At 29.4% G+C, this 12,173-nt stretch overlaps 1 protein-coding gene and 1 non-coding gene across 2 annotated transcripts; both read left to right on the top strand.

Moving 5' to 3' along the window:
* The first annotated feature begins 4,268 nt into the window (after nt 1–4,268).
* On the top strand, nt 4,269–5,369 carry LOC119689504 (antigen 5 like allergen Cul n 1-like). The gene is made up of 3 exons (XM_038104336.1): nt 4,269–4,430; nt 4,493–4,890; nt 4,954–5,369. The coding sequence occupies exons 1-3, from the start codon at nt 4,314–4,316 to the stop codon at nt 5,201–5,203; spliced, it is 765 nt and encodes a 254-aa protein (XP_037960264.1). The 5' UTR covers nt 4,269–4,313; the 3' UTR covers nt 5,204–5,369.
* A 5,749-nt stretch (nt 5,370–11,118) lies between these two features.
* On the top strand, nt 11,119–11,191 carry Trnav-uac. The gene has a single exon. It is a non-coding gene; the product is annotated as a tRNA-Val (tRNA).
* The last annotated feature ends 982 nt before the right edge of the window (nt 11,192–12,173 follow it).

Below are 12,173 nucleotides of genomic sequence, written 5' to 3'. Positions count from 1 at the left end.
AACACAAAATTTGCAAAAATAAGCATAGTTTTCTGAAACTGCTTCAAAACTGAACTATTGAACTATTTTTGTAAAATTCCAGTCAGATGACAGAAGAGTTGCGAGTGTAAATGAGTAAATTTAAATATTTTAAAAAAGTAATTTTTTTAATATAATTTGTGAATATGACTGACAGATCATATTCCGCTCTCTATATATCCTTCTTTTTTCATTATTTTCTGTTTACAATAGCCGCTTTGAGTTGCTTATTACTTAAGCGATTTCAAAAAGGTTGAACTAAATAAGCTAGCAGTGTTGTTGTTTCATATGTTAATTTTAAAACAAGCGGTTATTCTTTTGTGATATGCTTATAAAAGAAAATGCTTATTATTGAAATAAATGAGAACTGTATATAATTCAATATTAAATATCTCTAGTCATATATATATATATATATATATATATATATGAGGAAGAAATTGTTTTGTTTAGTGAAAAGAAGATTGTGTGATATCTTCTTCCATTGAATTAATAAAGAAATTTTCTATCAATCATAATTATAATTTAAATAATTATTAATGAATTGTGTACTTTTTTTCTATATCTTAATAAGGCAAGTATGATATTTTAAGGAATGTAGAGGTACTGGAATAAATTCAATACATGTTCATGGCACTTTTATGAATAAAATTTATAGATATTATTGAAATAGTGCTATTATAATATTTTTTCAGTATTTATTAACTAATTATAAGGCAAAAATAATTTTTACTTTTTAGATAAATAAAACTCCGTCTTAGAAAGTTTTTTTACAATTTTCATAATTAGTAATTAGTAATACTGAGAATAGTTCAGTAGTTAGATAAGCGCTTATTTTTATTATTTAACGAAAAGTAAACAATTTAAACCATTTGTCGACGTTATATATAATCCACCCAGAAGCACTTTTTATATGATTTTAATTGATTCATTACTCATTGAAAATACATGCAGACATCCACCGAATGTAAATATATAAAAATACAAACCTGAATATTGATATATTTTTGGATGATTCATGCATAGATCTGTTCCATTATTATTTTAGTCTGTTTTTTAATTGCACTATAATAGTGTGTATCAATAAGTTGGTTTTAGCAATATCAGATTTAATATACATCTTTTTTTTAATTTTTCACTGTAAGAGTATATACATATGTTAATATATTATGAGCTTAATAGTTAAAAAAAATTATTTGTTAGTTATTATTTTATTATTATTATTATTATTTGTTGTTAGTGTTAAAAATACTTGCAAATCATGGTTTTAGACCGCAGGAACATTCTTCTCTAGAAGAAAACTATTGTCCACGAAAAAGTGGACAATAGTACAGCGGATGGTCAATGTTTGAAATGCTCAAGTATTCATTTGTTTGAGCTAATGTGAAAGAGCTTACATTGTTATGGTAGAGAGGTATCCGTTAGTTTTCCTTATTCTTCCTCACATATGTGGTCAATGAATTGTGGTATACTTTTCAAAATTGACCTCTCTAGTATTTCTTCGAGGTAGTATAACTATTGCTGGATTTGGTGCATTATGAAACTTTCTTATGGCGTTTAGGATAGGTAAATTTGGATTCAACCTAGATTTACTTTCGATCTTTCTCATAATTGCATAAATCGAATTAAATCACACATTATTTGTCAAATCATTTAAAACAGATGTTACTTTCAGTGTAATTTTACTACTCTTTCAAAATATCTAGAGTGTCACAAATTAATCTCTAGTGTTATACATATCATTCGAGATTTACCAGTGGAAAATGAAAATTGCACTGAAAATGAATCTCGATTGAAAAAGTTACACTACGTTTACCAATCGAAAATGTTATTAATACGAGTATCTCTAAGACGATAGAATTTAAAATATTGTCCTATATGCTATATATAATTTAGGGTTACGATTAACTAATATATGTACTTCTTAGCACGTTGTTACTTACATAATAGCCATAATTTTTTCTTTCAGAGTTGTAAAAAAACAGCATTAAGTATGGTTGCAAAAAATAGACATAACTCTTGAAATACGTTTAATGTTTTTTTTTGACATATGTTTTTTGTTGTGTTATGTACAATATAATATAAATATTGTAAATACTGAAAATTTATTAATATAGATAAAACAAAATAAAATGAATATTAGACGGACAATGGCAAGCATTTTTATCTTATATATTAAAATTAATTTATTTATTAATGTATTTGAATTTATTAGTTAATAAAATGCTTAACGATTTTAACGGATGACTGGAATTTTGCAATATGTTTCCAGTGGACATTCACAATAGACTGATTTTGAATTTGGCTGTACTGACACTTAAGATTAAAATTTTGTACTATTAAACCTTACTTTGAAGATCTTAAGAGCATTGCTGTTACTTCACATGTTTTATTTCGTAAGTTACGAGAGTTGTTTTACTACTTTGAAAGAAAACATTATGACTACACTATGAACAACGTATTGCAGAAAGTAATCTATAATAAATCAATCGCTCTCAATTTTTTTTGAATTAAAAGAAACTGTTTTCAATATATTCTATTAAATGCACGTGCTGAAGCCATTTTTATGATATGTATTGGAAATACTATGGTAAGTGTCCTTATAAACTCTTCATTTTTGAACAGAATTACTTTTACTTTTCACTTTAAAAAATCTAAAATATATAAAATATCATAGAATAGAATAAAATAAATATGAACGGGGTACTACTTCCCAACGGAGGAGAGCACTGCAACCAGATTGATCTTTTGTTCAACAATAGACCCTAACCTAACAGAAGACATGAAGACCACAATGTCGGCTGTGAAAACCTCCTAATGGCTGAAGGGAGTGCAGCTCTCTTCTCAATGACCTCTTCCTGGCCCAGATTAAGGCTGAGCAGTCACAGAGAGTGTTACAGGAAATCTCGTCTGTTTCTAAGCAGAGTCGACACTCCATATCTTCGGACAGAGCCATTTTATTAAGGTGATAACGCAGTTCATGGTGACCCGTTTAATATCCCACCGGCAATCTCAACTTTGTTCTGCTGAAGAGGGATACCTTACCATAACTGTAGGTATGAACCAGCTATTTAGCTTATAGATAGCCTATCATACAAGTTTTGCTCATCAGTTAAAATCTTAGTGCATACTCTAGGAGAGCATCATTTAAACCAATTTCTGCTTAGTCCGATCAAAGCTTTAATCTAAACAAAATTAAAATTGATATGATAATATAATGAAAATTGAAATAATTTTTTGATCAAATAGAGGTTCTGTTTTAGAATGACATTAAATTGTTTAATATTATGTAGTGATCACTGTTCGACTATTTATTGCTTAATAAAAAATAAAATTTATCGATATGTATTATTCATGTATTTACGATACACTGGTATGCATGATTGGTACTGGTTGTTCGGGTGAATTTATATGGGTTTGAATACTTAATTTTAAATGGTCCATAGCAAGTGAGCGTAGTACCTATCTCACCAAAAAGTTTAATATGATTAATTATTTCTACAAAATAGTATAGTAAATTTTGACTGTAAAGAAGTGTACATATCGCTTCGCTATGGAATTTACCAAATATTAGGAAATATTATATGGGAACGGGATCTGAAAACGTTAGTATCGAATTAAAGCTCCTCTAGGTATATTCAAAGCAATGTTATATTATACAGATAATTTTGGTACTAAATTGATTAAAGTGAATAATTTCGCAGAAGAGCTTATGATATACATACATATGTACAGATGCTGATATTAGCCTACACCGAACTATGATTTTTGGTTATTATGTGATAGTTTTCTTTTGAAGTTAACCAGTGCCTTTTAAATACTTTATGTTAATATTATTATATACATTTTTATTTTATGAATATAGGAATTTCAATTTAAAATGCTTTGTCAGATTATAGAAGAAGAGCAAATATTATTTCAAGACCTTAGGTAGCAATTATATTAATTTATCAAATCTTCTATTTAATGATTCTTATATTCTACAGGTTAATCGTTCTAACAATAGAACGATTTTGTTCTATAGTTAGATAATAGAAATGAAGTGAATCACATACATTTTTTATTGTACATACATATGAAAAAATCACATTGTTTATTTGGTACGGCAATGGTATAGGATGAAAACAGCTTATGTTTTTGAAAATATTTTGTTAGTATCACTTACACATCTGTTTTTTATATCCGAAGAATTGCATTCTTGCATTAGAAGATTTTAGTATAAAAGCAACCAACTTGCAAGAACAGGTATCAGTTGTATAAAGTGTGTAATAGTAGTTATACAAGGAAATACAAAAATGAAGTTGTTAATTGTATTAATTGCTATAATCCAGGGTATTGTCCGTGTCCAATCGGAGGATTATTGCAATATCTATCATTGCGGTCAAAGACATATTGCCTGTAATAATGATGGGGTAACTATTAACATAAACGATTATAATTGTAATTATAATTGTAATTATTATTTTATTTTAAGCGACTTTCACTGAACTGCCCATCATCAGCAATAGTTGCCAATGTAATTAAACATAAGGATTTGATATTGGAGCTGCATAACAACGTACGTAATGCTTATGCTGAAGGCGTTGGTTCACTTCCTCCGGCAGGACGAATGGCTCAAATGGTTTGGTGTGACGAATTAAGTGAAATGGCATTACTGAACGTTAAGACATGTGAGATGAAACATGACGAATGTCGTAGCACTTTGCGTGCTCCATTCTCTGGTCAAAATATTGGCTTGTACAGTTATACAACTGATGAGCCAGCCAAAACAGTTGCTTGGTTAGTCGAAAATCGTTTTAATGCTTGGGTTAATGAATCAATAAATGTAACTCCAGATGAGATAAGTAAATATCCTGAAGAGGTAACTGGAGAGTAAGTACAAAAAAAAATAATAAAATTCTGTATTAATCATTATGTGAAATTTGAAATGTTTAGACAAATCGGGCATTTCACTCTCGTCGTCACCGACAGAGCAACTCATGTTGGGTGTGCTGCGATCCGTTATAAGATAGATGGTTACAGAAATTTCTTGTTAACATGTAATTACGCTTCTAATAATATAATTGGAAAGCCCGTGTACAAAACTAGTGAGACTTCAGCTGCAGATTGCGAAACTGGTGTTAGTGATGTGTACCCCAAATTGTGCAGTATTGATGAGGAGTACTACGACGATAAAGTAAATTAAAGTAAATTAAGTAATGGACAAAACGTATAAAAAAAAATCATGAAGGATATATATCATGAATCGGGCTTAAGAATGGATATTTGGACAGAGATGGATTTTTTTTAAATACTGTTTTGAAATTTAACTACATAAGAAAACATTTGCAATTTATATTATCTAAATATTATTTAATCCTTGAAAACATTTATTAAAGAAATTAGCAAGCATAGTAATACCACGCCTCTTTTCATTTATTTTATTTTTATCGCTATTTATAATTGAATTTTATGTATTTAAATGTACAACATAATTACCGTTTAAAGTTAAAGACATTCTTTACAAAGATTTTGTTTCACATAATACTTCTAATTGTCTTTCTCACTACTAAAGTTTTATAAGAGCTTACCTTATCTTTAATAGATCTCACCCTATTGTTAAAAAAATTCGGCAGTACATAGCGTTACAATAACAATGCCATGTATATAACGTTGTGTTGCATATTTTGAAAATTTTCAACGTACTCATGTTGCATACCTTTATCCCTTTCTAACACTAATAATAATATTAATAATATAGCCAATTATCTCAGTGCATATAATAGGTCACGAGTTACTCGTAGTAAAATTCAAGTAAAACACAAGTAAAGTACAAACGGAGAGAATAATACAAATGAAGTGCTAAATTGCGCTCTTTACATAGATTTTCATGGAACAGCTTCGAGTAAAGTCTGATGAGAGCACCAGTGCAGCGCAAATAAACAATATAAAATTTTAAATTCAAACCAAAACTGCTGATTCACTCATTAATATAAATTTTACTTGAAATAAAATGTACGAGTGAAGTCGTACATGTTACGATGTTGCTCTCTCTCAGATGCTCTCATTTACTTGAAAATTTGCTGGTGGAACGCACCCGTGTATGCACAGTGTTACGCAAAGTTACTACGAGTAGCTCGTGGAACAGTCCTAATATTCGTAATTAGCTTATGTTAAATTTGAAAATAAAATGTTCAGTCAAATAATTTGTAATCACCGATTTCCTCAACAATAGCGAGTATTGTTCTGCAAAACAACTTCGATGAAATGACGAACGAATCAGCCACTAAGCATAAATAAAATTAGTAGACGTTGTTTTTGCTATGCTAAAGATGGGCACAATTGAGAGTACGAGAATCAACAGAGAAATTAATCAAAAGAAGAAGAAAATTTCTTGTGAAAACATTGGGTTCAAAACGTACTAGTAGGGTATACCTTGGTACAATTAAAAATAAATTAACGACGATTATCTCTGGCCATGGGGATGACTTAAAAAACCGATATAAAATCTTTAGTATAAAATAACAGTATAATATAAGTAACTCGTTGATTTATGACGCCAATTTTCAGAGAAATAAGGAATATCAATAAGAAGAAATATTACATATAATGTACCATTAATGCTCCGAATGATCAGAGATAACTAAACAAAATATATTATTCCTTAGTCGAGTGTTTGTTTTTCGAATATAACTAATGGTGATGCATTATCTATTGTTTTTATTTAAAGTTTGTAAGAATGAAGATAAAATTTCGATTGATTTAAAACGCTTCAGTTCAATTATTCGTTACAAAATCAAACACTCTTGTAGATTGACTAATTACACTGCTTAAACAGCCCAGTAGTTCTCTATGAGACAATTGTCGCCAGCGTACATGAATTAGTTGAAGAGTGGTTGAAGGTAATGCAGTATACTACTGCAATGGGACCGTTTATTATTTATGTGCGCTTTCCAAGTGTTTTTGTTATCGAAAGTGATTCGTAAGTATTTCAATGTATTTGATCAATTTAGTTTTTGATTGCCGATTCTAAGGCGGTTTGGATTTTGATGGAATTTTCTGTAGATGAATATTGCTTTGGTTTTGTCTTTGTTTAATTTGATTTTCCATTATAGCACTTACACTTTCCAAGTATAGGACTAACGCGACAATGTGTTCCTGAATTGTGTTTGTCATCGGTGTAAAGTGATAGTGTCGATGGGTCGAGTTTTGGGATGACGTATTTAAGTTGCAAAGCGTAGGAGATAGAAGTGAGCGTTGCGGCACTCCCGCTTTTATGTGTTTCATTGAGGATGTTAAGTTCTCCATTTCTACTACAAATGAACGGTTCTTTAAGAAACTTTCGATCAGCTGTATTAGGTTTATTGGGATATTTGGAGCGAACATTTTAACGTTCACTGTGGATTTTCTATTCCTGAGAGTAAGTTGAATGTGTTGCGAGATTTGAGCTAGTTGAAGCTCGGCTGAGTGTTTATTCTGAATACGAATTGCTCGTCAGGGATGACGTTGGGTGAGTTCAGTTTGTTGTGTGTAAGCGCATTTCGACCAATCAGATATCGCTTTTAAATATGTTGATCTTACTTTCGATAAAAAATTGCTTTTACTGCTACATTGTTGCAAATAATTTTAAGAATGTAATACAAAAACATGTAAAATAATATTATACGATATCTAGAATTGATGAAATTAAAAAGAGAACAGTTTACATATGGATATACATGGGTTATTAAAAGGTGCTGTAATGGATACGAATGAATGTGTTCAAAACCCAAGTAAGTACCAAATTCAGTTAAAATAGTAATAGCGTTTAAAACAAATTTTTTTTATTTTCATTAAAGACAAGGTTGCAACAACATTTATAGATCATCGGTTGAAGGAGATGGAAAAAAATTCAATCCCTTGAAGATACGGTAAAGAATTACCATAAACCCCTAAAAGATCTTATTAAACAACAACATAATCAGCTAGAAAGTAATTTATTAGTACAAAAATATATAATATATGTATATATATATTATATAAAATACACGTATTATTTATTGCTTTCCAAGTCATAAATTACTGAAAATACTAGTACTGAGGTATATCATCGGGGACAATTGACATCATTTTATCCCTCATGAACTAGTGAAAAGACTCGTCGTACGGAGACAAATGAAACTGGTAATGACAACTCATTGTAAAATTCACCAGTGAAGCGAACGTAATGTGAATTATGAAGCGACTAGTATCTCGACGACTAGACATCTTAGCACTAGTGAATTCACTAGTTTAGAACTAGTCGCAAGGTAGCAGTTCAATGTAATGATTCCTAAATTTATGATGAATTTTTATTTAAATCACATATAGTATCATGTCCTCTTCTGAACGACCTGAGCATGGACATTAGCGATACTTCATCAATCGAATTTCAGTGGTCAGATTCTCAGAATATGTGATAAAGTTTTACTCATATTACATTAATCAAAGTACAAATGAAAGTACTTTTAATTATAACTTTGCTAAAACTAGAAGAGTTGTCGAAAATGCACTGGGAATAATATATTAAATGCGCCAAAGTTTATCAAAACTACATGTATTTGCACAATTTTTTTAATTGAAAATAAAGATTTTATTATAAATTTCTATATATTCTTATTTATTTATTTCTCCAAACTTCAATAGCTACTTCAAATTTATTTTTGTGTTTTCTTTTTTTCCATCAAAAAAATACAAATATTTACATTATATAAAATTTACTTAATTGATAGTTTTTATTATATACTTTTGCACTTTTTAACTATTTTCAAAAAATATTTACTTTGCATATATGATAACAGTTTTGTTTCATTTTGTATGAAAATTTCATTCATTCCTTAAAACCATTCACAATACCACGACTTTGTACTGTACAATACTGTGCTATTGTGAATTGTTCACTTGAAACAAAATACGAATCAATTCTGTTTCAAGCTGTCGAAATTCCCATACAAATCTATTTGACTTGTACTTGATCAAGAATAATCTATCGAAATCTAGAATAATTTCAAATGACAGCAGCAATTACAAAAAAAAAACGCTTTTAAAAAACAAATAAATTTTAGCTGTCTAAAATAAAATGTAACAAAACTCTCTTGTGAATCCAGTATAAGATAAGAAAAGTCGTATGCTATGGTCTTATATGTTTATAGCGTATTCACACTGCCTCAATCACATTAATGAGTCCAAAAGCGGAATGTTCACACTCTAATGAACTAATTTAAGCAGCTGATAGAGCTTTTATATGTCAAAAAAGCGGTTAAAAAACTTTTGTTTGTTAACATTTTAATTGTAACAAAAAAATTTCGGCACGTGTCTTATGACGAAAAGAAACTATTTAAAAGTTAGAAGGATTCGAATAGAAATTAAATGATTTATTTTTTCAAATATTTTAATTAATTTATTGAAATTCGTTTCGGTTTTTCGAGAATTCCCAAGCGTCAGTGGTCTTAGGAAATATTTTAATTTGTTTGGACTGCAAGTGTCAGGCTTAGAACAACAAAAACGAAAATTTAATTAAATACTTCCTTTCCTTATTTTTATCCGATATTTTAAATATCGCCTTAAATGTGTTGATTTATAAATAAATGAGCTGATTTGTATGAAAGCTCTATGTATGTTACAGCAAATGAGAAAAACTGCCTAAATGAGATAGTGTAAATGTGCTATTAGATGCGAACTTGTGTTTACACCATATCCAAATGGGTTTTATGCATATTGATATTTTTGACTTTTTATAATTAACATCCAACTAACTTGTATTGTTAGTATGATGAGTAAACATACTTTTCATACTCCCGACTTTTAAGTGTTTTTAAGAAATTGTTGTTTTTTCAGCGAAATCAAAAAATTGGCATTGCGTGCAAGAGAGATGGGTCCAACCAGTATTATTCATTAATAAATGCCAGAATTAAAAGTCAACAAACATTATTTACATTATTTATATTAAATTACCTGAAATAATCAACAAATTGTAAGACTTGAACATTTTGATGTATGAAGAAATGAATTTGATCTCAATATAAATTTCTACATTTTATATATAAGAATGTTTTATATATATATGACCTTAACATTTCGAAGTATAAATAGAGTAGAAGTATTGCGTCAGTAACGAGTAATTGATTTGAAGCACTGCAAATCAATTAATATGTCACACGCACGCTTTGTAAACATTGAACAACATATACAAGGCAAAGCAAAACAGCGATGAAGCGCAAGAAGACCAAGAGGAAGGGATTATCCAAAATTACAAAGCCTGCACCATCCGCACCTAGTAAGTTTGATTAAATTTGCATTTCCTATATATTGAATTTTGTCACACAGCGGTACATAATTGGTTTATTGTATTTTCAGTGCCTAAGGTGGAGGAGAGCGTTGTGGAAACTGGTATTCCTAAGGCCATTATGACTAAAACTAAACTTTAAATTCCTGATTCCTTTAAACGTCAGTTAGAAATTGGTCGTCAGAATACTGGTCGGCTCTGGCTAAACTTCAAAGCAGTTTGGATAAAAGTAAAGCGTTACTGGGCTTACACGAAAAGAAATTACAGAATATATTCAAACTATGAAAGGACCTCTTTCGTGTATATGTTATTAAAAGTATTTTATATTGTAGTTTTAAAGTAATACAGTTGACACCAATGTTTTCCAAAAATGTTTTGTATTGAACGTGGTAGCTATTTGAATAGACTTTTAGATTACTCCTAGTTTTGAGTAATCTTTATACTAAATATTTAATGTCTTTTTATTTATGTTGTCTGGGGAAATTATAAGTAGAATAACATGAAACTAGTCCAGGAGAGCAATAGAGTTAAGCAAGAGTCTTCTACGGGAAAATTTATAACCTAATTTTACTCGACATGTGATAGAGATGCATTAAAGAAAAATTTAGGGTATACTTTTATTTTTATTGATAAACTAATTTAAATTTAAACATACACCCAATTATAAGTGCCAATCGGTAGAAAGATGTATGTCGGTAAAACATTGTGTTTATCAAGGTGATTAGGAATACCAGGTAAGGTGGTTAGTTTTTCAGAATTGTTTGGAATGATCTGTAGAGTGTGATTTAATTCATGATTAAGATATCGTAATTGTAGACGCTTCTGTGGTGTAGTGGTTATCACGTCCGCTTTACACGCGGAAGGTCCCCGGTTCGATACCGGGCAGAAGCAGTTTATTTTTGTGGTTATTTTTTTATTTAAATAAAGCAAAATTATGTATTCTACAAGAAAAAATAGATATAATTTTTAAATTAAGTATAAATTAAATAGAAATTTGCTATATTTGGATTAGTCGTGTGATTTATTTTTTAATAAGATTTGATCAGTCCTGCAATATTTCCGACAGAGACGGTTGAGAAATTTTAACTTGATATAGAAAAGAAATGAGTTTTTAAAAGAACATTTTCCTTCTTTCATTTTCTGCTCATAGTTCTCTAAGTTTATCCAGATCTAATCATTATAAGGACTCTGAAATTCATCTGAAATCAATAAAGAAGGGTTCAGAAAAACTGTTCAGAAAATCACCCCACCACACTGCACGAATGTGGTGGAGTGAAATGAAACTTGCACACACATTCGATGTTGTGCCGAAGTTATTTTACGTGTGCTGAAAAGAATACGAGTTGCACATTTTGTGTGCAGACTTGAAAATAAAAATGCACCTAAATGTGCGGAGACGAAATGTCTACTGCACATTTGTGTGAAATGATAGTTTAGAACCGCACAATATTATGATGAATAACGCAACAAAATAGTGCGGAAAACTGATTTGCATTACGTTTGACCTTAAGGCGAAATATTTTATTTAAGAAGTGATTTTCTATTTATATTTTAATTTTAAATTTATTTTTTGATGTATATTTATTGCTTATATTACTTATTATTTTAAGGTTCATTAACTTAAAGCATGGGAATAAAGTTAATTATTATAATATAAAATATAACTAGATTATGAAATAGGACCGTAACAGTTATCATAAAAAAAATAAAAATCATCTTTTAACTATTGTCATTCGCATTTTAAAATAAAACTCAAAAAATAATAATTAAATTTGCTTTTTATTATATTCCTCAAAAATAATTATTTTATGTGCCTTTTATTTTTTCGCGCAGAAGTAACTATTAAAATTCTGCTTTTTATTTTAAAAGGCAC

The sequence above is a fragment of the Teleopsis dalmanni genome, chromosome X, assembly GCF_002237135.1.
Source record: "Teleopsis dalmanni isolate 2A chromosome X, ASM223713v2, whole genome shotgun sequence".
Lineage (NCBI taxonomy): Eukaryota > Metazoa > Arthropoda > Insecta > Diptera > Diopsidae > Teleopsis > Teleopsis dalmanni.
This window is presented reverse-complemented; position numbering and strand designations above follow the sequence as displayed.

Coding starts and splice junctions, on each gene's coding strand:
- LOC119689504 (XM_038104336.1), top strand. CDS start 4,314: ATGAAGTTGTTAATTGTATTAATTGCTATAATCCAGGGTATTGTCCGT. Junction 4,431..4,492: donor TTGCCTGTAATAATGATGGG/GTAACTATTAAC, acceptor TTTTATTTTAAG/CGACTTTCACTGAACTGCCC. Junction 4,891..4,953: donor CCTGAAGAGGTAACTGGAGA/GTAAGTACAAAA, acceptor TGAAATGTTTAG/ACAAATCGGGCATTTCACTC.